We start from the raw sequence: 27,852 nt of genomic DNA, 5'->3' as shown, positions 1-27,852 counted from the left end.
GATGACAGAACAAAGATCCAAATGTCCAAGCTTGGTCTGACACAAAATAATACAAATTACCTCCATCCCCCACCATCCCCCACCCTCCCCTACCCGCAACCCCCACCATCGCAACATTGCAGGAAGAGAATCAATTCTCTTTCATTTGTACTTTTCAGAGTGCCTTATAACATTTTGAATGGACATAACTGTCTCTTCTGTCTGTGGAGGCTTCTGTCTCAACATTGTCGGAGCAGTTCCCACAAGCCTGTGTAGCAGATGAGGTACAAAATGGAGCTCAGAATAGCAGGTTGCCATCCATATCCTCTGTGGAGAAAATAAATGGGGGAAATGAATAGCATTAAAAACTTAAATGCCACTTTTACTTGACATATACACTATCAATATACTGTACATAACTGCGTTTACTTTCAAGACACAAACAACCTAATCTTTATAATGACTACAGAAGCTCCACAACAGAAACTGCTTTGTGCAATGTCATCCTACATTGTTACTGGGGTGAGATATGTCGTCAGTCACTGCATAGTTGTGGGTGAAAGAGGGATTCATTTTAACTGGTAAAATATCAACATGCCAATTTTCTCATTTTGAGAAACACAACAATGACATACAGTAGTTGTAGAACTATTAACTTCCCTAACTAATTCATGCAGACATTTATTTAAAAACAAGTTGATTTAAAAAAAAAAAAAAAAAAATCCAGTTGTACACTCTTGGTCCAAAAAAAGTGAATGGTCCAAAATCTCAAACACACTCATCTCTATTAAATCAGACTCTAGTCAATGTCATAGTTTTTTAAACTCCTCCTGGCTCCTTGATTATGCTGGACTTGTTTACCATAAATATGTCATTGCACATGGTAATGATAGGGAAGTCAAAGTATAGTAGGTAAAAGTTTCTAAAAAAAAAAAAAAAAAATGTTAGAATTGCACCCGGTCTTGTATTAGTGTAAGTTTGTGTCGATCTCATGCCGCCACTCTTACCATCCTTGATACCAAAACAGTAGACCCACTCCTTAAAGGACACTAGCTTGTCCTTGTCAGCATCACATTCCTGGAAGAAGCGGGAGGTGCAGTGCTCCATGGGCACCAGAGGGACCCGAAGTGGGGCCAGCTCAGAGTGGGACAGGAATCTGCATAGGGTTTAGAGGCATCAAATCTTGAGTATCTTGACTATCTCATGTATATAATGCATGCATGCACTGGGGTTAGACTGATATATTGGTTTGCTAATATATTAGGCCGATATTAGCCTTTTATTACATATTGGATATTGGACCGTCTTGTTATCCACCTCTGATATGATGGAGGTTCCTCCCTGACAAAGCTATATAAAAACAGACTGTAAAACATGGAATTTAAGTTCACATTCTTTGCATATTTTATTTGCTCAATAATATTTATCTACCATAGGTCGGTGGGTCACCCAGCCTTAAAGAGCTGCTGACCAGCTAAAAGAATTCAATTGGAATGGATTTCAAGGGAGAGTTTTAGTGTCCCATGGTCTAAATGTTGTTTCAGAGACTTTTCCACCCTGCCATGAATATAATTTTAGGGGAAACACTGCATACTTGATATTTGGCAAGAAAATGGTAATATTTAACATAGTAACATAAAATATCAGCAATCAGTGACTTCAGTGTAAAAATATTGGTATCAGCCTCCAAAAACCCATATCTGTCAAACCCTAGTATGCATGGTAAGAGCATTTGAGAAGCAATTTTCGATACATTTTGGGAGCATAAATCTTATACTGAACACAGAAGAATCAAATAAAACTCTAAACTGTACCTGTCAGAAGGGTGTTGGTCCATCTGGGCAAACTGCCAGTGCACTGGGTAGATGTACATGTTGTAGTTCTTCTCAAAGTCCTGGGCCAGCAGCTCAATAGGATGATCTCCAGCATGGAGACGCCTCTCACTCTCATAGATTTTCTTCACCTGGGATTACAGAATACCACAATGAGAGTATACAAGAGTTTACGACATATACTGTATGGTTGGCTATGTTTACATGAATCAAATCATATTTGAATGACAGATTGATTGATTGATTGATTGATTCTTTGTAAAAACCAAAAAAATGGATAGCACAGAAGTAATACAGTATTTGTCTTAACATCTAAAAAAAAATAGGTTTAAAAATTCCTATTTCTCATATTGCTCTTGTGTAATGCATCTTACTCTAACACGCTGTTTGGGAGTGAGGAACCCAGGAGACATGGAGTCATGTTCATAGAGCTGCAGCAGCACATTTTTCAGCCAGTCCCTCATCCGTAGAGGGAACTGAACCAGCTCAGTGTCCAGACATGGAGCTATGACTGAGAGAGAGAGACACAGAGAGAGAGAGAAAGAGAGAGACAGAGAAAGACAGAGAGACAGAGAGAGAGAGGGGGAGAGAGACAGAGAGAGAGAGAGAGAGAGAGAGAGAGGGGAAACAGGGTAAAATTTGTTTTCCTTGCACTATACTTCAACTAGAAAGGTTGTCATTTAAACCATATTCTATACAGCAGCTAACTCTCACATTTGCATGGCCCAGTGTAGTCCAGATGAAGTTTGTGTCCTCTCTTGGTGCCCTCCAGGTTGCATTTAGTAGCAAAGAGTTCGCATGATGTGTCGTATGTGTTATTGTCCGTCCCACAAACCTATAGAAAAGGAACATAGCAACAATCAAATACAATACATCAAGTGTATCAACATTTCCAGTTTAGTCATCATTGAGTCATTCATACTTACATGATCAAATTCATTCACACTGGGAGGACATTCTGAGGGTTCTTGACACACACAGCCTGGCTTATTGTCCGCATCAAGTTTACAGGTCTTTCCGCGTTTGCAGCGGAAGTTGTCACATGGGTCTAGAAGAAAAGACAAACATTGGAACACATTATGACCCTTGACCTATATTTAATCTATATGTTGAGAGCTTCTACAGCGCTAATATCACTATTATTATATTCATGCATTGTTTATGTCTTCAAAAAGAATGACTGTGTTTGGTTAAACAGGGCGGTAACAGGAAACTAATGAGCTATAACCACAGCACATCAAGCCCTACATTCCATCACCATTTGAGTTTATACAGTGCCTAAATTCAACCTGATCTCTCTCATTGACTCCTTAAGCCTGCAGAGTTGTGTTTTGGTAGTGACCGTGAAGCAGAGTCACGCTATTCATGTGGGAGTTTTAGCAAAATGATCCTGTCAGCAGATTCCCCTGTGAGATTGTTGGGGTAGCGTGGAGATATTTGGTAGTCATTATGGTGGTGCTGAGGCTGAATGGTGCTGCAATTGCTGACTTGGCTGTGCACTAACCAGCAGGGGCTTCTGGGTGATGTATGCCTCCCCCGAGAGATGGCCTGGCACTGGGGTAGAGATCCACCGTGGCTCTGATCTGCACTGGATTCATACCCACTAAAGGAGCCTGGGAAAGTTCACAGGGAACATACAATAGTGTCAGAGATCGACTTAAAATGTAACTAAACCCCAAACCCCAATCTGTGTAAAGCCTGGCATCTAATGGTAACAAGCATAATGTCACCTTCTACAGAGTACAACAGGTGGTGACATCACCTGGCACCAAAGATCAGCCAATAGCAGATGGCTATTTCAGTAGCATGCATTTTACCATTAGATGTCAGGCTTTACACAGAGTTGGGTTTGGGGTTTAGTTACTCTTTAACCATTGGCATGTAAGAAAACAAAAATGTTTTAACCATTTCATGGAGGCCACATCAATGACAACACTGGAGAAAATAAATGTCAAGATGTACCCATTTTCCTGCTCTTCTCCTCTTAGCCTTGTGGACTGCATTGTCGATGTTGCTGCCCCCAGGCTCCTGAGGATCCTGTTGGCTCTGCTCAGGTCCAGGGTGGGATTCATCCCTCTGAGGAGGGTGCTTCCTTATCCTCTGGTTCTTCTTCTGCTTCCTTGTCTTTCCCTTGGTGTGACTTGCACTCTCATTCTTACTCTTCTCTTCTTCCTCCGCATCCTCCTTCTCGGCCAGTCGCTCTTGGAGGTCCACGTCCGCATTGGGTTCTTTTTTTTTGCCGGTCTGTTCTTTAGATTCAGCCTGGGAACCTTTGTCCTTGTCATCTTTTCCCTCTGGAAGCATGTCCTGATCAGCCTCTTCCTCGCTGTCTGCTGCCTCAGCATTTTGCATGCCTTGGTCATAGTCATCAGCTGTGGTGGGCATTTCTGTTTCACTGATGAGCGTTTCCTTCTCTTTAACATCTGAAACGTCTACCTTTGAAAGAAGCTGGGTGTCATCGGGTTTTACCTCCGCAAAGTCAGTCTGCAGAGGTTGTGAAATGCCACTATCAGCAGCGTAGTCAAGATCAACTGGGATCTCTGACTCTGTGCTGCCATCTGTTTCCTCCACCAGTGTCTCCTGCTCTCCTCTGATACCTATCTTGCTGGACGCTTCCTCCTTAACCTTGACTGACATCTCCTCCGCCTCTACCTCGTCTTCTTTTTCCAGCATTTCAGCGTCTTCCTCGCTCTCCTCCTTCACTTCCTCCTCATCTGTCACCTCTTTAGCATCTTCTTCCATTTCTAAGTTGTCCTCCAACTTTCTCTCCTCCTCCTCCTCGTCTTCCTCCTCCTCAGTTATCTCCACAGCCTCCTTGGAGTCCACCTTCCCTTTGTCTACCTCCCCTTCTTCCTCCTGCTGTCCTTCCTCTTCCTCTGCCTCTTCCTCATCTGCCTCTTTCTTCAGGAGGTCTACCAGTTCCTCCTCACTCAGTAGGACTGCGGTGCTCTTATCACTCCTGTCTGTCACCTCGAACACCCCGTCCTCCTTGTTAGCGTTAGCATTAGCATTGTCCTCAGAGCTCATTTCCTCGTCTTCCTGCTCCTGGCTGCTGGCTTCAAACGTAACCAAAGTGGGTAAGACCTCTCCCTTGTTGGCCTCCTCTGGGATAACATCCTTTACCAGGAAAGAGGAAAAGTATTTTTTTACAATATTAAATCAAATGAATACAAATTTGATACCAATGAAACAATTTGGTGCCCCACCTTACCTTCTCTTTGGCTGTGTGTGAGGTCTTAAACAATGCATGATATTTTCCATGCGGTTTACTTTTTACCTGGACATAATGGGAAGAATTAATTATGAAAACCATAATACCAAAACAGCAATAACAATGGATATAAAATCTTTCTTCTGGCAATGTTCACATGGCAGTGTTTACTTAACAAATCAAGAAAAATATCAAAAACATTGTTACTCACAGACAGAGCAAATGTTGCTGCCAATAAGCAAATCAATGCTAAGCGGGCCCTCATACCTGTAACATTGATATGAATAGTTTGAATATTGGACAAAAAGTGAAACAAAATTTGATTACATGGGCTAATAGGAAGCTATATTACTGTGAATCACTGTAGATTAGACAGTCAATGTAGCCCTGGGCTTCTTGTGATGTTGTAAACACATCAGAAACTAATAAAGAAAACAACTCAAAACCTATTCAGAAACTGATCATTGTCTTATATCTTGACTTCTAACTGGTCACAACAAGACGTGGACTTGGCAGACCTTTCAAAGTTAAAGCAACTGAGTGCATCTGTATGCTGCCAACACATTCATGACAAGGAGAGCTGTGGGATTAGCCTGCACTGTTGTCAAGGTTACAGGCCTCTGAGATGCGCCCCTCTCTCAAAAGTCACATTCAGAGCTTGTAGAGACTAAAGTAAACATCAGAAGCTACCAGACTGGAAAAAGTTGACTAAGTCCACAAACTTTTTGTCTCTCTGGATGGAAACAAAGCAGACATTACTGGGCCTGTCCAGGGGAACAATAGCTCCCTGGGTCGGACCCAGTGGAGCCCAAATGGGTGCAGGCAAGGGGGAATGAGAGAATTCACCAAAGTGATAATAAATAAATCACTAAAAATTATTTATATCTTGACAATTCTATTTCTAAGGCAATGTTACAAATATCACATATTCACATTTCATTTGTAATATTTTACCCATATTACATGATAGGGAAAAATTTATCTCTTAATCTGAATTAAACTTTACTTGTAATGATCTTTAAGAGGGTATTTTCGAGTACATAACATGCTTTCATACATGGATGATGCACAAGCCTAATTCAGCAATATCTAAAGTTTGTCTATACTGTCTATGGTGTATATGGTCATTATCTCTTAACATATACGGCAATAATGCAAGGCATCAATGTCATTGGGGAGCAGCAAAGCACATTTTTGGTCATTACAAAAGAGGCTATAGTATAGGCATGCTAGCAGTCATTGCATATACCACACAGTTGGATTTCAGTCAGATACACACTAATTAGTCAAACCCCTTTTTGATCATCAAAGAATTATCTTTTTAAAAACAGTTGAAAAGTCATTAGACAGACACATTACCTGAGGTTGGCAGTTGCAAGAAAACTGAGAATCCCAAACAAATACAGATAAATGCCTGTGTTGAACCTGGGAAGATGTCCTTTCGTATTCAAGACAGCGCTCACACTGTCCATACAAACTAGCATGCTGCACACACACACACAAACACACGCACACACACACACACACACACACACACTCACACACACACGCACACACAGACCAACACTCTCTCTCTCTCTCTCTCTCTCTCTCTCTCTCTCTCTCTCTCTCTCTCTCACACACACACACACACACACACAGACACACATACACACACACACATTTTTTCTGGGTCTATGGTGCCAATGCTTTTTCGAGGGTAACATAGGGAGGGTCTCTTGACTATGATGGAGAGAGAGAGAAAAAGAGAGAGAGAGAGAGAGGGAAAGAGAGAGGGAGAGGGAGAGAGTTTGTATGCAGGACTAAATAAATTCAAGTTTGTTATACAGTAACACATTCATATGGATAGTGTTGGGTATAATGATGTTGGGAATAGAATTACATGCAGTGACTGCGCAGTAATATAAATGGCACTGTATTCATTTGTTTTGTTGCTTGTACATATCTACTCATATCTACCTACTCTCTGGTATAATGCAATTACTGTGACTGTGCTATTCATCACTGAAATATGGTTTTGTGTCATGACTGAAATAATCACTGAAATGATCAATGAACATTTTTTGCCACTAGATGTCACTCTGTGACAAGTCTGTTTCTTAAGCCACTAATAAGATTTATGACAAGTGACAACATGACAAGTGAAAATTATGACAGCAATATCTGTCAGCAACTCTTCTTAGACACCATTAACTTCCGATAGTTACATCCACTGAAATGACAGCAGGCAGGTTTGTCAACCCTGATACATCTGACAGCCAGTTTGACGTTCTCCACAGTGTTGGTTCAGTATTGTAAAATGTGTCTTTTGGACATTTTTTCCTATTATAAAATGCTGTGCTACCCAATGTACTCATGTCTCAATGTCAGTGATATATACTAATACTAATGGCTGGTAGTCATGTCAGAAGATTTCCAGCAACGATTATCATCTGCACTGACTGTGAGACACGAGTAAGTTAATATGGTCATTACAACAATTATATTGCTGTCTCTGAGGTATATCAGTCTATAATATTCAAGCATGCTCTAGAGAATTCTCAAAGAACACTGAACTAATTGGTGACTGTTTCCACTTTTGACTAATCTGTCTTCCATACTTATTACCTTATTAACTTACTTACTATTACTGGCAGCCTCATTTGGAAAATTGATAATGTAGGCACATAAAATGCCTGACTAAAAAGCACAATACATCATAAACATAAGCAACCTTAGGGCAAATGTGCAGACAATGTTGCCTTCCTGTCTGTGTGCCATAAGCAACATCAATCATCATCTCCTCGCTCCTCCCCGTTCTAAAGCTGTACCTTACAATGACTGGTACTGTAGCTGTGGTTTCGTGAACAGCTCCAGACTGGCGAACATTCGGTGTAATTACATGTTCCATTTACATAGTTTAAATGACTGATGCTAAAGTGAGGTCAAACGAGATATTCTGTAGGCTTATTTTAGGCTGAACCAAATAAGGATATCCCGGAAACAAGCATGAATCCCAAGGAGGAAATGTAGTAGCCTAGTCTTCATATAGGCTTTCTACTGTATCAGGAGACTTTGTCCATGCACACTGAGGTATAGTAGATTACAAATATATGGTTTCATTCAGTTAAAGAAAAAGACAGCATCACTGTCGCAGGCATTTAGCTCTCTGTTTCCCGCCATCTCAACAGCTAGTTAAGCTCTGCCATTTAGCAAGGCACTCCACCTCAAGACTGGCTGCTAAATGGACCACGATGAAACTACAGTTTGTTTGTTCTTGATTTAAGTGTCATGTACCATTGAAGTGGCCAGCCTACATAGGCTTACACCTCTTCTTTGAAAAGCCATTTAACATGTTACCTTCACAAGACCGGAATAAATCTGGATCAGATTTTTTCTCTTGCATTTTTTTCAAACAATCAATTCAGGTCACTAGACCTTGCACAATAAAAACAACTACAACTACTGGTAGACTAGGCTATATAGAAAAGAAAAAAACAACCATTCCACCGGATATCAACATGTTCATGTCTGGCCCTCCTTTCCTCTGCGAGTGGGTGAGTTTGTTTTTTCAACTGGCCACAAACCCTATGGTTTAGGATGCTAAATTATATTTCACTTAAGACAGTGAGGGGGTGGAGGAAATGTAGTGACTGAATGAAGCGACCAACAGTGTGCGTGTGTGTGTGTGTGTGTGTGTGTGTGTGTGTGTGTCTGGGTGTAATCCTCATTATGCCAGTGTGTTTGTTTTATGCTTGGTTTCCGGAAGAATTGGCAAGAAATACCTCAAGAAACACCTTCACATGTCGACAGACATCTGGGAGGAAGTGATGCAACATGTTAATTGCAGCTGGTTATATAGTCCTCTCTGTTTCCCTCAGCACATCCACAAATTGCGCTCTTATTGTCTCAACAGCCAGCTTCCATACGTGGCACAGTATAGGCACTTGGTGCTGCAATCTGCTGCTGTACAGCCTGCACTACGCAAGGACCACCAGCTACATTTTCTTTATTCTACCTCTGATTCTAAAGGACAAAAAGGTAATTGATTGTTCATTGACTAATTGTAACATAAAAATGCCTTTTTGGGTGTGTTTTAGTTCATAACTCTGTTAATGTGTGGTGCAGTATGCACCTCTCACTACATGTTATCATTTTCTGTATTGTTACTCTTTGCTACCATTTCTCCAAAGCTTCATTTCTCTTGTCACTCACTTCACATTCTCTACGCTTCTTATGTGTTTTTAATTCTTATGTTGACGCTGAACTGCAAAAAGAATTTCCCCCTGGGGACAATAAATATTATCTATTGAAGTGAAATGCGTAAGATACGTTTTTATTTACAGATATGTCAGTTCAGGTGCTGGAGCAATGTTGTTAACAATGTCAATTACATGTCTGTTACAGAATGAAAGTTACCATAGTAACATTTTGCCTGATTGGAGCAGTCTTTGCCAACCCTGTAAGTATGCTACCCTCAAAATAAAAATGTTAACTTAAACTGGTAAATGTAAACATTATGCAATTCAGAGCAAATTTAACTGAATTTCTACTTGATGACTTGATTCTACAGATTATTTTTTCCATACTAGTATGCTAATTGTATAAAGTGTCGAGGCCGTGATCAAAATAAACACCAGCATTAAGTTGCCCACCTTGAAGGCTTCAGGTGACTCTGTACTGATGTGGGAGCATTTTCTTGCATGTATGGCCCTTTTCAATTATAACCATCATAACAACTCAAAAGAATAATCTTCATCCCATGGTGTTTCTTTTAGTTTGAGATTTCTTTTGTGATGTGATCATCGTCTCCCATTGTGAAAATACCTGCTGTATATCAACAAGCAGGAGTGGTCAGCCAAGAGTTTACAGAGCACGGCATTGACGCGTTTTAACCAGATAAAATCCCCACTGAGCATGTGCTGATATTCTGAAATGGCATCTGAGACTTGTTATATTTATTTATTTTTGCCAATACCATATTTGTTTCTTTTCTGACAGATTTTGTACAATGTTGATGTGGAACCAAATGGGCTAGAAACAAACATGGTGAGTGTTATTGGAAATACAGTTCAATATCCAATATTCGTCTTGTTTGATTCTTGGGTTGAGCAACAGGATCTGGACACTGTAACAGATATAAATCATTTGACTGCAATCACAATGCCTTCCTCTGACACAATACTATTTCAGCAGAAAAGCTCACAATTGTTGTGGTAACTCACAAGCTCATCAAACCTCCAGAGAGAATTCAGACACCATTGTTTACTACAGCGTCCACACCCACATGCAGCAAGAGCTTGCCAGGACAATGATAGACATGAATGGATCTTAAATGAGTGTGAGGATGTTGATGTTTGCAGCTGCAGGGTATCATTAAGTGCACTGCAGTTTTTGCTGACATCTTTTTCTTTTTTCTTCCCAGACTCTAAGTTTATCTGATTCGCAATCATCTGAAAGTGATACCTCAGAGCTCCAGGTAGGATATAAAAAAGATGCCAATGAGGTGTAAAAGATTGTTTACTGACACAGAAGATTTTTTTATTGCTTTTATCTGTTTTCCAACCTTAACTGATATCTATTCCCATTTGTGTTGTAGAGCTCTGAAGAAAATACCTCAAATCAAGTGAGTTGTTTTGATTCCTCAACCTCTCCACAGCTCAAGAGAGAAAAAAATCAAATGATGCCTTATGTGCTAAAAAATGTTTGAAGTCTCCTGATCAAATGTGTTTTTTTTTTTCTTCCAGAGTTCAGAGTCTGAGTCATTAGAATCCACATCAGAGGACAAGGTGAGCTATATCAGCACTTGGGCTGCACTAACTATTAAATTCCTATAGGAATAAAACTTTACATCTACATTTTGCATCTTGCATTTTCTAAACCTGCCTCTTTCTTTCCTACAAACAGACTTCAGAGGAGAGCGACAGTGAATCAGATGAAGACACGGTAAGACCAAATACAATCATTTCATCAAACACAAATGAGCATGGCATGGGATTTGTTTAGGATTGTTCTTTGGTTTACATCACTCTCACTGGTTTGATTCATGGTGTATTTGCTGACTGGTTTATGTATGGTACAGTATCATTCGGATTGCCACTAACCTCATATTATTCGCTCTTCATTTCCACAGACACTCACTATGGGAGAAACCCAAGATAACAGCCTGGGCAGTGAGGAGAACCTTCGAAAGGTGAGATAAAGAGTCTGCACTTTCACACACTTTCACTGACAAACACTGTTTTTAATCTGTGAGATGTGATCTGTGATTAATGTGCAAGGGTCACACATTTGAGCTTAGAATTATAAGGTTCTATCTGCCTTCAGGATAGTTCTGAGATATTGATCTTAAAAGTTTTCCGCATCCATTGAGTTAAATGGAGATGGGTCCTTTTGTTTTAGAAATTAGACTCAAAAATCATTATTTTCAAAAAATACCACACATATGTCAACAGGCATTCATAGAATAGGTTCATGCGACTAACTCAGTTTTGACAAAAAGGTCAGATAGAACCTTATAATACCAAAGGAAGTAGCCTACAACAACTTCAGTAATCCTATAATGATTTTTTGCAGGATAGTATGCAAATATCACAGCAAAACTATGAATCTGAATAGCAATATTAGTGATAGCAGAAGAGATATAAAAACTCTAACTGTTCATTCATTGCAACAGGGTTGGATCCGAGTGTTTGCGAGTGTCGTCCGAGTCCTGAGCGCTGAGGACAACAGCAGCACGGAGGTCAAAGGTCAGTCAGATCACCTGGGCAACAAGCAGACCCAGGCCTCTCACCCCTCCACCGGCACGGCGTTTAGATGGAGGGCTAGCACCGCTCAGGGTAACACCAACCTGACCCTGGTGGAGAGCAACACCGACAGCAGCGACACCAGCGACTCTGCCGGCATCACGGACGCCACCAGTGAGAGCAGCGACAGCACCAGCAGTGAAAGCGACGAGACCAGCGAGAACAGCGACAGCAGCAGAGAGAGCAGCAGAGAGAGCAGCGAGAGCGCAGAGGAGAGCGACGCCAGCGACAGCGCGGATCTTGAACAGGTCAGAGCCAAAGACTGCGCGCAGGGAGCCGACAGCACCGACTGTGACAGCGAGGAGTACTTCTTCCAGGACATAGGGGACGACGCCCATCACCCTGTGGGTCATCTGATGGTGCCAGAGGAGGATGACAGGGAGCTAAGCTTAAGGAGATGATGTCATTACGCTTTAGAAAGCACGTCAGTCTACTGGTGTTCACCTGTTTGTGCACACACGCCACACAGTGCTACTGTATTTTTCCCACTATATGAACTTTATACTATGAACTTGCTGGTCTTTTTAAACACTTACTCACTGCTTCTGATTGTTGATTTTGACAAACTTTTATGTGCTAATTGTGCTTTGTAATTATGTGATTGTTGTCCGTCATAGGTTTTTATCCATTATATGTAGCCTAAAGTTATAAAGCATTTGTTACTTTGTTTTGATAATAATAAATAAATATGATGAAGATCGTAATGGCTGTGATGGTTGTCTATTTTGATTAAGTAGTGACCTGAGGTAGCCTACTGATGAAAGTAATATATTTCTAGTCTAGTGTTAAAAAGGCGTTTTGACATATTGTCTTTGTCAAAGTAGGCTACATGCAGTTACAAAAATATACATTGCAAAGTAAAGTATACATTGCAATGTAAGTAAAGTACTTTGTAAAGTATAGATGCTTTGAAGAAAAGGAGGAGCCAACCTGTTACATGTACTAAAGACAATATGTCGAAACGCGTTAGTTTTAAACGATAAAGATAGATTTTTAAAAGAAACAATGTTGTAGTCTTTCGTTTGGAGTTACTTACCTTGCATAGTCTATAGCTATGTGATATATAGACATGACGGCTCAGCTACACATGGCCGGTTAGCTCAGTTGGTTAGAGCGTGGTGCTAATAACGCCAAGGTCGCGGGTTCGATCCCCGTACTGGCCACTCGCCTTTTATAGTATATAGTATTTGATACGAAGTATTCCAGTAAATTCTTCTTTTTCGTGTGATGCAGTAGTTTCTCACTGCTAAGGATGTTGAAGTCTAGACCCTAGAGTTGTTTTTCCTAGTCAACACCTGATTCAGAGGTTCAGCGAAACAGCCACTGGATGGCGACAAAATAAATATAATACTAGCACATGGCCAAATGTCAAAATGGCTTCCAGTTGCTGGAAAATCATCCCTGACGGAAAAATAAGTTCAGTAATCATAAAATGAATTTTAGGAGGATAGTATAAGTGTCACAGCAAAACTTTGAATACGTAGGCTACATTATATAAATAGCATAAGAGATATAATACCATGATGAACGACACGGTCACTATAAACCCAATATTGAGTAGCCTACTGCAGACATTAACAGAAATATTAAAGTGGTATTTCATTATGTATGGATGAAGTCAAATAAGCTTGATCTTTTTTTTTCTGTTAGATGTTGCTCTTCAATTGTACAATAAATTGAAAGCAGCAAGGATGTTTTGCTGTCATTCTTAATGCCTCATTGGTAAAAATGATTTATTTAATTATTTCACATACATAACTTAGACCTGCTAACCTGCTAACTATAGATAAGTTAATGGTGCTAGTTGTTTTTACAGCCTTTTTAAACATGAAGCCTCAGCAACCACCAAGAAAAATCAGTCCATGTTTAAGTAGGCCTACATTTTTTTTAGATAGTCACTGATCAATATTTCTGGATAAACATACTAAAGAAAATATCACAGTTTCCACACACATGCCAAACCAAACCGATAAATCACATGCAAAAATCTCTATTATATTACCCTTTGCTGTAATAGGCCTTTGCAAAGTTATAGAACTGCAATAAACACTAAACTACCTCCTCTCTCCATAGCCCTGTTTTCAGACCCAGAGGATAAGACAGAGCCTCCCACTCATACAGCATTTTGTTGCTCTGGTAAGGCAACAATGTGCCACACTAACAGTTCATGCTACTTTCAGGAAAAAAAACAACAACCTGTTAAACAATGTTAAACCACTGCACACCAGAATGTTCTGGTGTAGGTAATTTCACATTTGAACATCACACCTGGTGAGGAAAATTCGAGATCACTGTTGATTAAGTGGGTTCACAAGAGCCCTGTAGTAAACTGAAACAAGGCCTCGGGCCACAGGTACCACCCTGTCAGGAAGACTTCCACCTGAAAGTCTGTACTCAGTGAGACTCACTGTGATGTCTGTGGAGAGACAACAGTGTCTTTTGATAACATGCAACAGTGCATCATCTGTGATTCCATAATGCTGTAAACATGCATATTTAGGCTCTGTCCAACATACAGTAGTTAACATAAGACTTAACAAGCTTCAGTCATTTGGTAACCTCTACCAATAGTACAAGGAATCATGGGCTCTCTCCAGCACCAAGCCAATTGTTTTTTCCATGTGAATATACTAACAGCACTGACTGTTTGGCAACGTGCATTACAAGACTTCCAAATGTTTGAGAGACATAAACAATATTTTGGTTTCAGGGCTTAGCAGTGGATCTGACAGTAAGACTGCATGCTCCTCCAAAGACACCTTTGAGTTACTTGTGAAAGATGTGTAAGATCCTTCTCCCACTCAGTCACCACACTTCTCTGCACCGGGTTGACATCATTCTGATTACTAATTAAAACATAACACATTACATAATAACTATCCAGTAAACACTTTTTTTGCCATGAGGCAAGTTTTGTGTATTTACTTTGAAACTTTTGATCATCAGCTGTCTTCTCTTTGGACAAACAACTGATGATCTTGAAGCTTTATTTGAAACAGGTTAATGTAGCTACAGCTGGACCTAAGTTTGCAGTAGTCTTTAAAAATGTTTTGTCATAGTCAGACATTTTTCTTTCTCCTCCCTGAAAACAAAGAAATGCACACAAATTACAGGATATAGCTCCCAAAAATCGTTTACTCGGCTACTGCAACAAATGTGAAACCATATGTGGAACCATAATTCAAGCATGATGCCTTACACATCATTCCATACAAGGATTTCTTGAATGCATTAACATAATTTGTGGGTCACATACGCACTAGTAAAAATAGTTCTGGGAACCTCCCTCTTTGATTTGCATTGAATTTATCAAAAGCAGTTTTCTACTATCAAAAACGACTTGCAGAGAAGAACATCTGTTTGTTTTGGTATAATTTTAAATGGAAAAAAGCTATTATTCAGTTCTTAGAAAACTTTTAACACATATTCAAACATGTTTGAAAATGTAGGAACAATAACTATAATTTGAGCACTGCCCTGTCGTGACATATGCCATAGAATAGTCAGCAATCAATGTACTGTATATGCACTATTCAGTATAACTGACCTGCATATACATGGTGATCTTCTGCCCAAATATACAGACAAATGATGGTTGAAAATGCAACTAATGCTAAAGATGGTGGAACAGGTAAGACCTTTGACATTGCGCTACCATCCAAAATACTGTACCATTATACAATTGCAAATGTTTTTTGTACAACAGTAGAAAACAAATATGAATGGAAAACAATAACAGCCAACAAACTAGAACATCTGAGGCTTTGCATTTTGTTTGAGGTCACATTCTTAGACGGGAAAGTGGGATTTCAGGTGTTCCTTTAGACTCGGTATGGTGGGGAGCTCTTTGTGGCACACATGGCAGCGGAGAGGTAGTTTCAACAACTCACTGGTCCCTTCTTTCACTGTGACCCTTCCACTTTTTTCAAGCATCAGAATGACATCTGTGAATAAAAAAAACAATGTAGGTGTAATTGCATCTATAAAACCAAAAACAAACAAAAAAAAAAAAAGTGAAGATTTGCCCTCACCTTGAGAATCTATGAAATAGTCAGTTGTGAATGAATTCCAGTGCTTCTTGTTCTTTAAACAAGGAGAGTTGAAGTCTTGGCTGATCACATGGAGGTGCACGTGACTGTAAATGAGCATGAATATAAAATTAGTTATTGACCATGGTTGACCATTCTCCTTAGTGTTTTGATATATTGAGACAGTATGAGCTACAGAGTAAACACTCTGGATATTCAAGAGCAAAGGCTCTGGTGGGATTTGTTCCTGGGCCAGCAGGTGGAAATTTAGTCCCATATGTAGGGCTTTTAACTACTGCAACATCTCTGGGAACTTTTGATTTATTATTAATTCACAGCTGATAAGTGAACTTCATGTTTGAATGAGCATTACAGCTGCCAGATAAAGAGTGTGTTGCATTCAATCCAATTAAACCACCCAAACAACTGAGTGCCAATGCTGTTTGACTCCTCTGACGAAAACTAAATGTTAGTTCCTAGATCTTACAATAAAGCTATTTAAGGTTATCCGTGTCCTCCAGTGCTTCCTTTGGGTTAGTCCATGTGAGGTTGGCCAGAGACCTGTCTTAGCTGAATTGTCCTACTGAGAGCAGTGTTCTCCCTTTGTGAAGTGGCAGAAGAGCAAGGAACCTTCTTCTCAAAGAGCGTTTTGCATTTAATCTAATTGCACCCAAACAACTATCCCTTACCTCATACTGGGGATGGCATGGTATCCTGTGCGGAAGCGTAGCGAGCTACCATCCGGGCACTGCTGAACCATTTGGTCAGCAACCTGCTGCATGTGCTTCAGCAGATCACAGTGTTCCCCACGCAGGGCCTTGAGACTGGGAATGGATTCCCAAGGGAGGACCAGCCAGTGGTAGCGAGCCTTGGGGTATTTGTCTTTGATTACCACTACTCTCTCATCCTTATAAACCTACAAAGATGCAAACACTCATATTTAATATTCACAGGCAGACTCAGTGAGAAAACCATGCAGCCAAAACTCCAGCTATCTTCTGACATAGAAAATATTCATGAACTGGCATTACACGATTAGTGAATCTGTATTACAATAACTACCTGCATCTTAGGGTCTTGCATTGAGGACTTCAGACCTTGGCTCCAATGTCCAGCTGCTTCCTGCAATAGATTTGGGGTAACTTGTTTCTTTTGTACATATAACTAAATATACTCATGTAGCCCTTGGCTCTACAGTCACATCATGCAAGGAAAACACAGCACACACCAAAAACATTCAAACAAAATTTCAAGAATGTACACACCCACACACTTTATTTACAATTCACACTGAACTTCTAGTTTAGCTTACGTTAGTTGATGTAGACTTTCCAAGGCTGACTGAAGAGACCTTTTCTGCCGGTCTAGCTACTTTCGTACTTGACGCCTCTCTATGGTTCCCCTCCTCCTCTGAAGCAGGCTCACGTGGTCTCTTGGTGCCCACATGGTCCCCAGTGGGATCCTCTTTGAACTGTACGGTGTATGGGTAGAGCTGATTGACAATCTGGAGGTGCTGTCCAGGCTTCATTTTCACCTCGTTATCTTTACCCACCACTACAGAGTCCACATAGGTGGGGTTGAGCCCCAGCTTTGAAATAAGGATGGGAAATGAGACACAGTGTGGTAAATAACAGTATTACTGTAGATAGCCTTAATAACATAAGCATTTTAAATATAACGTTGTGTTCAGCAAAGGGTCTTTACAGATTCAATTATTGGTATTTAATTAAGGTCAGCATTAGCCCAGCTTGGAGACAATACACAAGAGTGATAGATTACACTGAATGACTCCGTCTTATTAGTATCACACTGCAAATTTTGTCTTACCTGTTTAACTTTGACATACCCTTTGTTGCATTCTGCTTTCAACTCAACTAGTAGAGAAGGAATAACATTTGCACAGATTAAAGGTTGTTATCAAACACTTTCTATATTTTAATCTTACTTGGTTTAGAAGTTAAGTAGCTAGCTAACCTCGTAGTAGCAATGTATCGTTATATTACCTTGCTGTCTAGAGCATTTTTTGTCTTTAATAGTCGTTTCTGGACCTCGACCCAAGACAACTGTTTGAAGGTGAGGAAGTTGAATGGGTTTGTGATTCCCCTCCTTGCTGATAAGCCAGCAAATAGGCATTTTATCATCCTATTTACTTTAATTTATTTGACAGAAACACGCACAAACACCGACTCTTGCCAATCCACGTTTGTTTTGTTGTCGTCTGGCGCATAAAATTGACGTCACTGGATTAGATTTTACCCTTGATTTGCTGCCTAGTAAAATCGAAGATTCTGGAAGACAGTCGTTAGGCTCGTTTGAGATGAGCAAGTCCTGCGCAGTTTTGACCAATACATCCATGGTTTTGACCAGCGACTGTTTGGTCCGTTGCATGATGGTTAGAAAAGTTGTCCGACTTGCTCCGCCGACTCGACTGCACATCCATGCTTTCTCCACTCAAACGCCAATGATGATGGGAAACGCCTCGAGCTGAGCGCTCTTTGGTTCATCACAGTTATCTCACACACCCACAGTGAAATTAAGAAACTTCAGTTTTTATATCTGTTCCAAGACTCCATGAGCAGTCCGTGTATTATTGTATTAGAACGCTATGTAATATTTTCCATAAATGCCAGCTGCAATGCCTACATTAAAATAAAAATAAGTAACGTGAAGGTCTGTGTCGTTAGAGCAGTGAGTGTGGGTGGCGGTAATGCACCTTTAAAATTGTTTTTCACCCGCCGTTAAACAAAACTGAAGAAGAAGAAAAAGAGCAGTGCGTGTGCAGTCGGGAGTGTTCGGCTTGTTGATTCCTCGGCTGACTGCACTCGGCTACTCTCGTCTATTTCCCAGGCGTGCAGGTAGTCATCTCAAACGAGCCTACCGTGTGAGTGACTGTCGTCTTTCCGCTGAACTTATCTGAATTCAAACTTGTCTTTAAAGAGGTAGGCCACAGCAAATTCCAATGTACGTATTGTTTATACCAATGTCACACTTCAGTTGTTGGTTGAACTTAAAAAAGAGATCTGATCAGTGGTAGCCTAGCTAGCAAAATTGGCTAACTGTAACTAGCTAACGTTAACGTTATTCGAGCTAATGTTAGCATGCTAACGTTAGTATGTTGCCCAACGTTGAGAAAATTCTACGTAGGCTATGGTTTTTGTTTTCGCCATAAACATATTGTGGCTTATATAGTTAGGTGGTTGCTAATGTGAACATTGATTACTAGGCGTAGCCTATTTACAAAACTGAAACCGTCATGCCATGGTAACAGTGGTTGCCACTGCCACAGTCTCCCATGTTAGCTCAGGGATCTGCGGTAACATTTTTTTTCAAGGACCACCTGTGCCCCTAGGGATTGGGAACATGAGAAATATTTTTATTATGTGTGAGAATGTCTCTAAATCTCTAGTTGCATTTGTGTAATTTCAGTGTCTACGCAAAGTAATATCAGCAGAAATTTGTTTTGGGATTACATGCCGCTAAAATGGTACTGCGGTTCGAGTCTTTATGCCCCGTTCAGGTCATGTCGGATTTACCGTAAATACGACCTGCCGACTGAGACAAAAAAAAAAACGAAAACAGTACAAATATGTTGCCTGAACAAAACGTTTTGTTTGATTTAATTTTATTCTTCTACTCTCCTCAGGTCAGCTAGGTAAGTCAACGATGGTCAAAGAAACAGGCTTTTATGACATGTTGGGTGTGAAGCCTAATGCCACACCAGATGAACTGAAAAAGGCCTACCGCAAACTAGCCTTGAAATACCACCCGGACAAAAACCCCACAGAGGGAGAGAAGGTAAGTTGCTATTTCTCACTGTAAGATAACATTAACGTTGGCTGATGTTGGCCTTGCTATCTTACTAATGGTAGATATTGTAATGGTAATTTCCTCATTAATAAGTCTAACAATTGAAATGGCCTAACTCTTGTAGCTGGTGTGCTTATCTGAAAATACTAAAAATAAGTGGAAAGCAAATTCTTGAAACGTACTCAACGGTCTGTCCAAATATCAAACAACAGAAAAAATCTAATAGTGTGTGAATACTTATTATGTTGCATTTACTGCCATTGGTAGGTTATACCATTACCTACATTTTCTTTTGCTTTTATAGAGGCAATATAAAAGTAATATTTCTAGAGTTCAAAAAATAAAAAAATACTAAATGCAAGCAACTTTAACATATTTTTTTGCACACAAACTCAAGGAGAGTAATACCTTTTGAGCAGTTATATGTTGCCACAAGTGATATTTTTGTTGCTTCTTTTCTTTGTAGTTCAAGCAGATCTCTCAGGCATATGAGATATTGTCAGATGCTAAGAAGAGAGAGGTGTATGACCGTGGCGGTGAGAAGGCTATAAAGGAAGGAGGAAATGGTGGCGGCGGCAGCGGTGGGGGCTTTGCATCCCCCATGGACATCTTTGACATGTTTTTTGGAGGAGGTGGACGGATGCACCGGGAGAGAAGAGGTACAGTAAGAAGATTAAATAATCACATACTATTGTACATTCACTGTTGTTGACAAAGTGTCTGTATTTCTATTTTGACATTTTGAAACTTAACTTGAGAATAATGCAACACAAAAACATGTAGAGAATGCAGCTCATCACTTGTGGTTGGGATGGCTGATCCTCCCAAAAAAATTGGGAGGATGATGGTTGGCTAAGGGAGGGAATCCAGACCCATGTTGTTCCAGTGCTGACTGGATTGAAACAACTTTGCCTTATAAATTCAACATTTTTCCTTTTTTCTGAATGAAACAAAAATGAGCAATTTTTTTATGTTTTATTGAATTGTCTCGCCCTCCATTGTGTGTGTGTGTGTGGGAGTGACTGTGGGGCGTAGTGAAGGTCAAGGGGAGCAGAGTGTATGTTTTGGAGCAGTTGCTTTGTAGCTGAAGCACAGAGCAGCGAAACGATCATGACAAATGTTGGAATAGTTCATAAGTGTCGCTCCTCTTTGTTGCTGTGCTGCTATACTCCTCAGCTACAAGAAAAGGAAGCGGCAGGAAACTGAAGTAAACACTTTGCTTCCCCTCTCTAGCTTACCGCATCATGTCACAACCTCAGTCGCTTGAATGCATACAGTGTACAGTTGTGTGATGTGTGTACAGTTTTGGATTCAAGGATATTAGGAATAACACAATTGTAAAACAGTGTGGCTTGAACGGTTCATTTTTCATTAATTAGGGATTGGTAGCAGAATTTCAATCAGATCAGGTACAAACTTATTTTTGGGTGCTCTAAAGGTAATATGAGATCCAATAAGAAAGGAATTGTCAAGGAATCACATTAAGAAATAAATATTAAAGAATCAAGATTGATAATCTTACAAATCTTACATCAACCTTCAACCTTATTCCTTGCAACAGTATTGCTAAAAGTCTGTGATTTGTCTTGTTTTGTCCAACCCCAGGGAAGAATGTTGTTCATCAGCTCACAGTATCCTTGGAAGATCTTTATAATGGAGCTACAAGAAAACTTGCTGTCCAGAAGAATGCTATTTGTGAAAGATGTGAAGGTATGTCCTTTGCCATACAATGTGAGTTACTTTTACATGCAGAACATGCCCCCAGTCAGTATTAGTACCGGATTCGATTTGGTAATCCAGGCAGGCTTTTCAGTGTGAGCAGACCCAGGCAGGGTAGTGAAAAGGCTCTTTGTCCCATTACAAAAAGCATCAGTTTTGTAAATGGTCTCCAATCCATGCTTACCCAGTTCACCACAGTTTATACCTTGCTAATAAGCTGAACCTAAAGCAAAAACAGCTTTCAACTTTGTTATGCTGAGTGCTGATAGTTTTTCCTTGTTAGGTCGCGGGGGTCGGAAAGGAGCGGTGGAGATGTGCATGTCCTGCCACGGCACAGGCATGCAGGTCCGCTTGCACCAACTAGTACCAGGTATGGTCCAGCAAGTGTCCACTGTGTGCCACAGCTGCCAGGGGCAAGGACAGCGCATCAGCCACAAGGACCGCTGTAAAGCATGTGGTGGTCGGAAGATCCTGCGGCAGAAGAAGATCTTGGAGGTCCACATTGACAAGGGTGAGAGCGCAAGAAGAGCCAATCTAAATGCACCCATGACTGCTAGAAGATCAAACTGACCACTATGTTAGGGCGCTGCAACCCCCTAGAAGTCGAAAATCAAATATTTGACCCATTTACGTAATTGGCACAGGAATGAAGGATGGGCAGAAGATTGTTTTCCATGGAGAGGGAGACCAGGAGCCGGGGCTTGAGCCAGGTGATATCATCATTGTCTTGGATCAGCGAGAACATCCACGTTTCACCAGGTAACAGATTCATTGTTATCATGACATAATCAATGCTGGTTGAATTAATGAAAGATTCCTTTCCGCTGAAAGCCATGCAAGAAGTGTAGGCTGTTGGGTCCGGTAAATAATCGTTGATGAACATTAATGATCCCTAAAGGAGAAAATGGGTCATTGCAACACCAAACAATAGAGGCCCACTCTGAATTGGGCTTCTATATGAATGCTCACCTTGAATAATGGCACAAGGGATAATAACATCTTGTCCTGTGTAAAGTAAAGGTTGTAGTTTACTTCCTCTTTAACTTTGCAGCCTGTTTGAACTTGGTTAAACTTAATCTGGCAGCGTGAAGTTTTTACTGTATTCTCTATGGTAGTAAATCTACCCTGTTAGGTAGTCTTTATGTTGCCCTGTGCTATGTAGCAGCTCAACTCGCTTTTTCAAAACCTCCAGTCTGATTGTCATCCAGTAAAATGGCCTCTGCTTTATTTTCACTCTTTGTCCTATGTTCACTTTTTGTCCTTGCTGTTGTCACCAGGCGCAGGGAGGACCTGATCATGACCATGGACTTACAGCTGGTCGAGGCCTTGTGCGGTTTCCAGAAGCCCGTTCAGACACTGGACAGTAGAACCCTCCTCATCACCTCCCATCCAGGTAAATCAAATCTTCTCTGAACTGCACAGCTGCCTCTGACTCATCAGATGTTCAACTGATGATCCGACATGCTGCCTATCATTTGCCTGAGATTTTCTGTCATTTATATTATTTATAAGGTTGATGTTTATGGTTAAATATATATGATATATATATTATATATTATAGGTTGATTAAGGATTTTAGTCCAATATCATAAGGAAAAAATATATATATTATTTACTATAATTGGTCACAACAAAACTACATTTATGGGCTTGAAACACTGAATGGAATGTACTATATGCAAAGAGATTCGTGTCAGCAGATATTGTATTTTAATTGCATAAATTTGCATTTGTCATGCTTGTATGGAACAACTGAATTCACAATATAAATTTGTGAATAAATTAAATCAAAAATTGAATTTGTAAGGCGGAAATTCAATGCAATGGCTTCAAATTTAATTTTATCATGCTATAAAGCAAGGAATCTCTGTCTGTCTGTGTGTCCGTCGCATATCTTGAGAACCGTTCGTCCGATTGACTTCACACTTGGCGGGTGTATTGCTGGGGACCCAAGGACGTGCAGTGTCAGATTTGGTGCAATTTGGACACACGACACGTTCAATATTAATAAACTTTGAATAAACAAGCGAACAGCGCTCTGTGCAGCAGTGGCACGAACAGGCACTGCACAAGTTACAATGAATTTAACTTGACTATACTGGAGGAGTGGGCTAACATTCTTCACTTAGCCGACCACAAGCATGTGGTATTGTGTTTTGTTCATATTAAGAACCAATTAATTGGCCTTATTCTTCCCACTAGGTGAAAAAGTTGAGAATTGTCTCCTAGTTAATAGTACTGGGCTGCATAGAAGGCTCAGTATATCAGTTTGCTAGTTCAATGTGAGCCTGACAAATTCAAATTTATGCATTTTGAATTTTTTAACAAATTCAATCTACTGAAATAAAACAAAACTATTTCAGGCTAACATAACTTTCATGATATAAGGCGGTAGCAGTGAATATGGCATGACACATAAAACATAATGATGGATATTAAGGAGAGACTAGTGTACCAAGACATCAATTAACCCACTTGTCGTTTTTCCAAGAAGTTTGTAGGCCCCTAAATGACTGCTCAGCTTAGCATTTCTCTCCTGGTGAACAGACACTGCAAAAGCATTGCTGTCTCTTCCCAGTTAAGTGTCATGACAGTTACCTGGGCTGGTTAAGCTCACACACAACAAGATAATATCGGAGGAGATCAATTAAAGTCAAGGTTCTTACACATATGGTCCAGGGATTTCATATATACTTGATCATACAGCAGTTGCTGATTAACATAATAGTTATAGCCATAGTTTGGAGCAGCAACATGTCAAAGAAACTTAACAAGTATGCTCTGCTCTCTCTGCGTGGGAGGAGCAGAACAACAGTGTATATCAAACGGTTAGGGAGAGGAGAGCAGCACCAGAGGAAACACTAGCTGTGTGATAAGTAAAGGCTGAAATATACACAAAATAATATTAAATCTGATTGAATAGCTAGAGTTACTAATACATTTATCAGATTAATAATAGAATATTGACAGAATACCCAGAGAATTTGATTAGTGCTTGCAGCTCCTGTGCAACAGTGTCGGTGAACACTAGTGTTTTCAACACCATGGAGTGCAATTGTCAGTCACATCTACTGATTATTAATTGTTTATAAAAGTGACAGTTGGCCTGAATTAATCAGCCAAACTAGTATACGAGTAAACTTAGTAGCGATAAGAGCCTCAAACCAAGTTAGTCCATTTTAGTTTGACCATGTCATTACGACATAATACAGATAATTGTTCCATATAAAAACAAAAAATATAGTACCATGAGATTTGTTGACAAAATATTCAGAAAATAAATGTTTCCTATAAATCAAATAGGGTTGGACGATTTAGAGAATGTGTAGGGCGCCTTTACCAAAGAACGCCCCGCCTTGACTGTAATACCCTAAAAATCTAAAACTCCATTATTTTATTACATTACTTTCAATGAGACCAAAGCCATGATGACCCCATTCCCCTGCATTGACTTATACGCAAATGAAGTGAGTTGGTGACAGCGCTGCTTTTACTGCGTACATGATTAAATTTGGTGAATGTCTGTTCATTTCATGGTTCAGGTGACCCTTGTTGTTTACCACAGGGGATTTGATCAAGCCTGGAGACAAGAAGTGTGTCCAGAATGAGGGGATGCCCATGCATCGTAGGCCGTTTGAGAAGGGACGCCTTATTATTCACTTTTCGGTATGAAGTTTATCTTTATCTTACACACACACATTTCATGCAATCATCAGCATGTTCTGCTGACCTGTCCAGCTATCATAGTGAAGTTGTTTGTGTCTGTTTCCATCAGGTGGTGTTCCCACAAGCCAACTTCCTCCCCAAGCACAAGCTGAAAGAGCTGGAGCGCTACCTGCCAGTAAAGCTGGAGGCGGAGCAGCCGGAGAGTATGGACGATGACCTCTACATCTACGCCGACCTGGAGGACTGTGACTTTGAGAACAGGAAAAGACGCAGCCATCACCACTACTACACAGAGGAAGACGACTACGCCACTGCTGGGGGTGTCCAGTGCCAGACCTCTTGAACACACACCTGGCCTGTGCCTCATTCCCATCCTTAAGGCCTAACCCTCGTCTACAGCAAAGCACCTTTTTGGAATTCTGTGCACTTTTTATTTTATTACGTCTCTTAAAATCTTAACTGTTAACGTGTTGAAGTGTTCTTTCAAGCTGAATATTGAAGCTGTGACCCAAGGCCCTCCTGATTGTTTTTAGTACTGTTATTAAGCCCTTTGGTGGATTGAAGCGATCCTGTTAAAGTTCCAGGACTGAACAAGCTTTGGATCCAAGTGCATGGGACTCATTGTCATCTCTGGGACCTTTATTCTAATTTTTTTTTCTTTTTTCCTCCAATTTCATCATCTATCAACTGGCTGAAGCATTCTGATTTAAAGACAAGGGCTGCTGTTGTGACATTCAGAAGAAGGAAAAACTTCTTGCCTAATCAAAAACTGCCTGCTTTAGACAGTTACACTAAAACCGATGCCAATATAAAAAAAATAACTTTTTTATAGTGTTATGAAATCAGCTGTTGTTGTGAACCACCTGTTGATTGGTTCATTTCATTTTTTGTGAAGACCCCATCCTCTGCTGGTGGTGTTGATGTGCATTGAGTGACAATAATTAAGCTATTGTACCCTTTAAGGGCTATTTCTAAACAATGTTGAGTATGAGACCAGAAGATGTGAAAATATCCAATTAAGGTCGTAATGATTCAAGCAGCAGAGTATTGAAGTTCAAGTCACTCGATTGTATATTAGCAGTTCAAAGTAATGTTTCAGTTTAGACGAACATTTTCACTTTTGAGCTCCCATCTTGTGTTTTTTGTGATGTCACACAATTGCTTTCGTTTTGAAAACCTGTCAAAAAGTTATACATCTAATGTGTATATACAGCCCACTTTGATATGAGCCAAATATGTTTGCAGTTATGGCTGGGGAGATAATCAGGAAAAAAAAAAAGGCTGAACATCAGCAACAAGCGACTCTTTTGAGAAATGTAACAGATCTACTGCCTTGATGGTAAAACGTTTCCCCTCTGTTTTAAAGACACTCGCCACTCGTCCCTGTGTCTTGCCGAGTTGCTCTCCGGTTGTATGAAGAGGAGTAGCTAATGCCTAGGTTTTCGTTAAAGGTTGACTGTTCTTGAGCTCATGTCAGGTATGTGTTCATTAAAAAATGAAAATGTTCTATTAAGTTGAAATATCACTAACAATTATTTCTCTGGTGTGTTTTAGAAGCTACATCTGGAATTTAAGACTAATTTAAATCAAAGTAGCAATTTAACCTGCGTTTGTACTGATACAGGCCAACAAGTTATAAAAAACATGTTTTCTGTGTGTTTCTAGTCCTAATTTGTAAATGCCAAAGGGGTTGGGGTGGGAGGGACTTGAAATTTGCACACCTGCATACCTCATTGAAGTGTCTGCCTGTTCTTAAGCCTTATCCTTAACATAACTTGAGAGCTACTTATCATGCAGTTGTTTCACTTGTGGCTTTACTTTGGATATTTTGAAAATTAACAGCTATGCTCACCAGAAGAGGGACTCATCAGATCAGTTCAGTTCAGAATTGTTCTTGTAAACAGATGAGCATTTATCAGTGCTGATAATGTCAGGGGAGCTCAACATTTGAATGAAAAGAAAACTCAAATGTGTTGTAAAGAGTCTTAATTTGACTGTATGCATATTTGGACCAATCAACTACTTGTTTATGCTCATAATTTATAATTAAAGTAAATCCAGTTTGATGCTATTTTCGTATTGGAATGTTTTGTGGGAGTGACGTTCATTTCTGTAAATGGTTTGCGTTTTACGCTGTAAAACGCTGTATGGGATGACCGTGAAATTATAGGCTTTGTTAAAGGTTGAGGAACATAGCTACATTATCAGAAAACTTGGAGTCACCATTTGTTTCTGCCAGCTAATTAGAGCTACCATGCAACATGTCATTAGATCAGGTAGGCTTTATTATAAAATATTGCAGGGCCAACTAAGGACAACAAAGTTAAATGCCAATAGAAAGCAGCTTTCAGGACCTAAAGAATGTACCACTTGTTACAATTCTCTTAACACTGATTTGTTAAAAAATTTGCAGTGATGATATGGACTTGAATTACAGGCTATGTGCAGGTCCTTAAAGTCTTAAATATAGTTATTAAAGGCCTTATTTTTTCAGATTGAAATAACAGGTTTCTTTGTGCTGCATGTCCACTTTAGATTATGACAGAACGGGGACAGTGGTACAATATGCAAAACGTGGTTTTGTTTTTCTTTGTATCTGCTTCACTAAACACAGCTGGTCTCCATGTCCCTTAGTTAATTTTGCGGGTAGCATTAAAAAGCCCTAAATTTGGCTTTCTGAAACCTGCAGAAACCCTGACTTAGTTATTTGTCATTGAGGGAACAAATTTGGTACCTTAATGAAACAATTACTATTTTTAGCTCAGCACAGTAATGTGGTCTGAGAATAAGGACATAACGGTAAAAGTTTTTGAATTTTATTGTTA

At 40.0% G+C, this 27,852-nt stretch overlaps 4 protein-coding genes and 1 non-coding gene across 7 annotated transcripts; 3 read left to right on the top strand and 2 right to left on the bottom strand.

Annotated features, from left to right (window-relative positions):
- Positions 1 to 277: 277 nt before the first annotated feature.
- sparcl1 (SPARC-like 1) lies at positions 278 to 5,287 on the bottom strand. The gene is made up of 10 exons (XM_071526271.1): positions 5,234 to 5,287; positions 5,023 to 5,088; positions 3,774 to 4,928; positions 3,316 to 3,424; positions 2,738 to 2,859; positions 2,526 to 2,646; positions 2,186 to 2,322; positions 1,794 to 1,942; positions 987 to 1,135; positions 278 to 306 (listed from the first exon to the last, which is right to left on the bottom strand). Exons 1-10 carry the CDS (start codon positions 5,285 to 5,287, stop codon positions 278 to 280), a joined length of 2,091 nt encoding a protein of 696 aa, XP_071382372.1.
- A 3,612-nt stretch (positions 5,288 to 8,899) lies between these two features.
- scpp1 (secretory calcium-binding phosphoprotein 1) lies at positions 8,900 to 13,376 on the top strand. The gene is made up of 9 exons (XM_071526285.1): positions 8,900 to 9,042; positions 9,409 to 9,463; positions 10,003 to 10,050; positions 10,427 to 10,480; positions 10,601 to 10,627; positions 10,749 to 10,790; positions 10,909 to 10,947; positions 11,135 to 11,194; positions 11,678 to 13,376. The coding sequence occupies exons 2-9, from the start codon at positions 9,410 to 9,412 to the stop codon at positions 12,206 to 12,208; spliced, it is 855 nt and encodes a 284-aa protein (XP_071382386.1). The 5' UTR covers positions 8,900 to 9,042; position 9,409; the 3' UTR covers positions 12,209 to 13,376.
- trnai-aau (transfer RNA isoleucine (anticodon AAU)) lies at positions 12,897 to 12,970 on the top strand. The gene has a single exon. It is a non-coding gene; the product is annotated as a tRNA-Ile (tRNA).
- A 1,466-nt stretch (positions 13,377 to 14,842) lies between the features above and the next one.
- On the bottom strand, positions 14,843 to 18,278 carry aptx (aprataxin). 3 transcript variants are annotated; one of them, XM_071526276.1, is made up of 7 exons: positions 17,839 to 18,278; positions 17,663 to 17,709; positions 17,148 to 17,423; positions 16,898 to 16,999; positions 16,525 to 16,751; positions 15,839 to 15,942; positions 14,843 to 15,751 (listed from the first exon to the last, which is right to left on the bottom strand). In XM_071526276.1, the coding sequence occupies exons 1-7, from the start codon at positions 17,966 to 17,968 to the stop codon at positions 15,597 to 15,599; spliced, it is 1,041 nt and encodes a 346-aa protein (XP_071382377.1). In that variant the 5' UTR covers positions 17,969 to 18,278; the 3' UTR covers positions 14,843 to 15,596. The 3 variants fall into 3 exon arrangements, with proteins under 3 accessions (XP_071382377.1, XP_071382379.1, XP_071382380.1); XM_071526278.1 differs by having other exon boundaries at positions 16,898 to 16,957; XM_071526279.1 differs by having other exon boundaries at positions 16,898 to 16,957; positions 17,337 to 17,423.
- Positions 18,279 to 18,669: 391 nt separating this feature from the next.
- On the top strand, positions 18,670 to 27,082 carry dnaja1 (DnaJ heat shock protein family (Hsp40) member A1). Its single transcript, XM_071526260.1, has 9 exons — positions 18,670 to 18,774; positions 19,479 to 19,630; positions 20,109 to 20,301; positions 21,248 to 21,352; positions 21,645 to 21,872; positions 22,006 to 22,120; positions 22,639 to 22,754; positions 24,927 to 25,027; positions 25,137 to 27,082. The coding sequence occupies exons 2-9, from the start codon at positions 19,499 to 19,501 to the stop codon at positions 25,368 to 25,370; spliced, it is 1,224 nt and encodes a 407-aa protein (XP_071382361.1). The 5' UTR covers positions 18,670 to 18,774; positions 19,479 to 19,498; the 3' UTR covers positions 25,371 to 27,082.
- The last annotated feature ends 770 nt before the right edge of the window (positions 27,083 to 27,852 follow it).

Source organism: Centroberyx affinis, unplaced genomic scaffold (genome assembly GCF_046629955.1).
Source record: "Centroberyx affinis isolate AG114_WGS23_722 - 3 ecotype Tasmania unplaced genomic scaffold, CSIRO-AGI_Caff_v1 ptg001396l_1, whole genome shotgun sequence".
NCBI classification, from domain to species: Eukaryota; Metazoa; Chordata; class Actinopteri; order Beryciformes; family Berycidae; genus Centroberyx; species Centroberyx affinis.
This window is presented reverse-complemented; position numbering and strand designations above follow the sequence as displayed.

Excerpts from the sequence above, each read along its gene's own strand:
- sparcl1 (XM_071526271.1), bottom strand. The coding sequence starts at position 5,287 with ATGAGGGCCCGCTTAGCATTGATTTGCTTATTGGCAGCAACATTTGCT. Across the intron at positions 2,860-3,315 it reads TCACCCAGAAGCCCCTGCTG|ACCCATGTGACAACTTCCGC; the intron begins GTTAGTGCACAG and ends CTTTTCTTCTAG. Across the intron at positions 307-986 it reads CTGTTTTGGTATCAAGGATG|AGGATATGGATGGCAACCTG; the intron begins GTAAGAGTGGCG and ends TTTTCTCCACAG.
- scpp1 (XM_071526285.1), top strand. The coding sequence starts at position 9,410 with ATGAAAGTTACCATAGTAACATTTTGCCTGATTGGAGCAGTCTTTGCC. Across the intron at positions 9,464-10,002 it reads GAGCAGTCTTTGCCAACCCT|ATTTTGTACAATGTTGATGT; the intron begins GTAAGTATGCTA and ends CTTTTCTGACAG. Across the intron at positions 10,481-10,600 it reads GTGATACCTCAGAGCTCCAG|AGCTCTGAAGAAAATACCTC; the intron begins GTAGGATATAAA and ends TTTGTGTTGTAG.
- aptx (XM_071526276.1), bottom strand. The coding sequence starts at position 17,968 with ATGCCTATTTGCTGGCTTATCAGCAAGGAGGGGAATCACAAACCCATT. Across the intron at positions 16,752-16,897 it reads TGCAAGACCCTAAGATGCAG|GTTTATAAGGATGAGAGAGT; the intron begins GTAGTTATTGTA and ends GCATCTTTGTAG. Across the intron at positions 15,752-15,838 it reads CTATTTCATAGATTCTCAAG|ATGTCATTCTGATGCTTGAA; the intron begins GTGAGGGCAAAT and ends TTTTATTCACAG.
- dnaja1 (XM_071526260.1), top strand. The coding sequence starts at position 19,499 with ATGGTCAAAGAAACAGGCTTTTATGACATGTTGGGTGTGAAGCCTAAT. Across the intron at positions 21,873-22,005 it reads GGAGGTCCACATTGACAAGG|GAATGAAGGATGGGCAGAAG; the intron begins GTGAGAGCGCAA and ends TAATTGGCACAG. Across the intron at positions 25,028-25,136 it reads GCCTTATTATTCACTTTTCG|GTGGTGTTCCCACAAGCCAA; the intron begins GTATGAAGTTTA and ends TGTTTCCATCAG.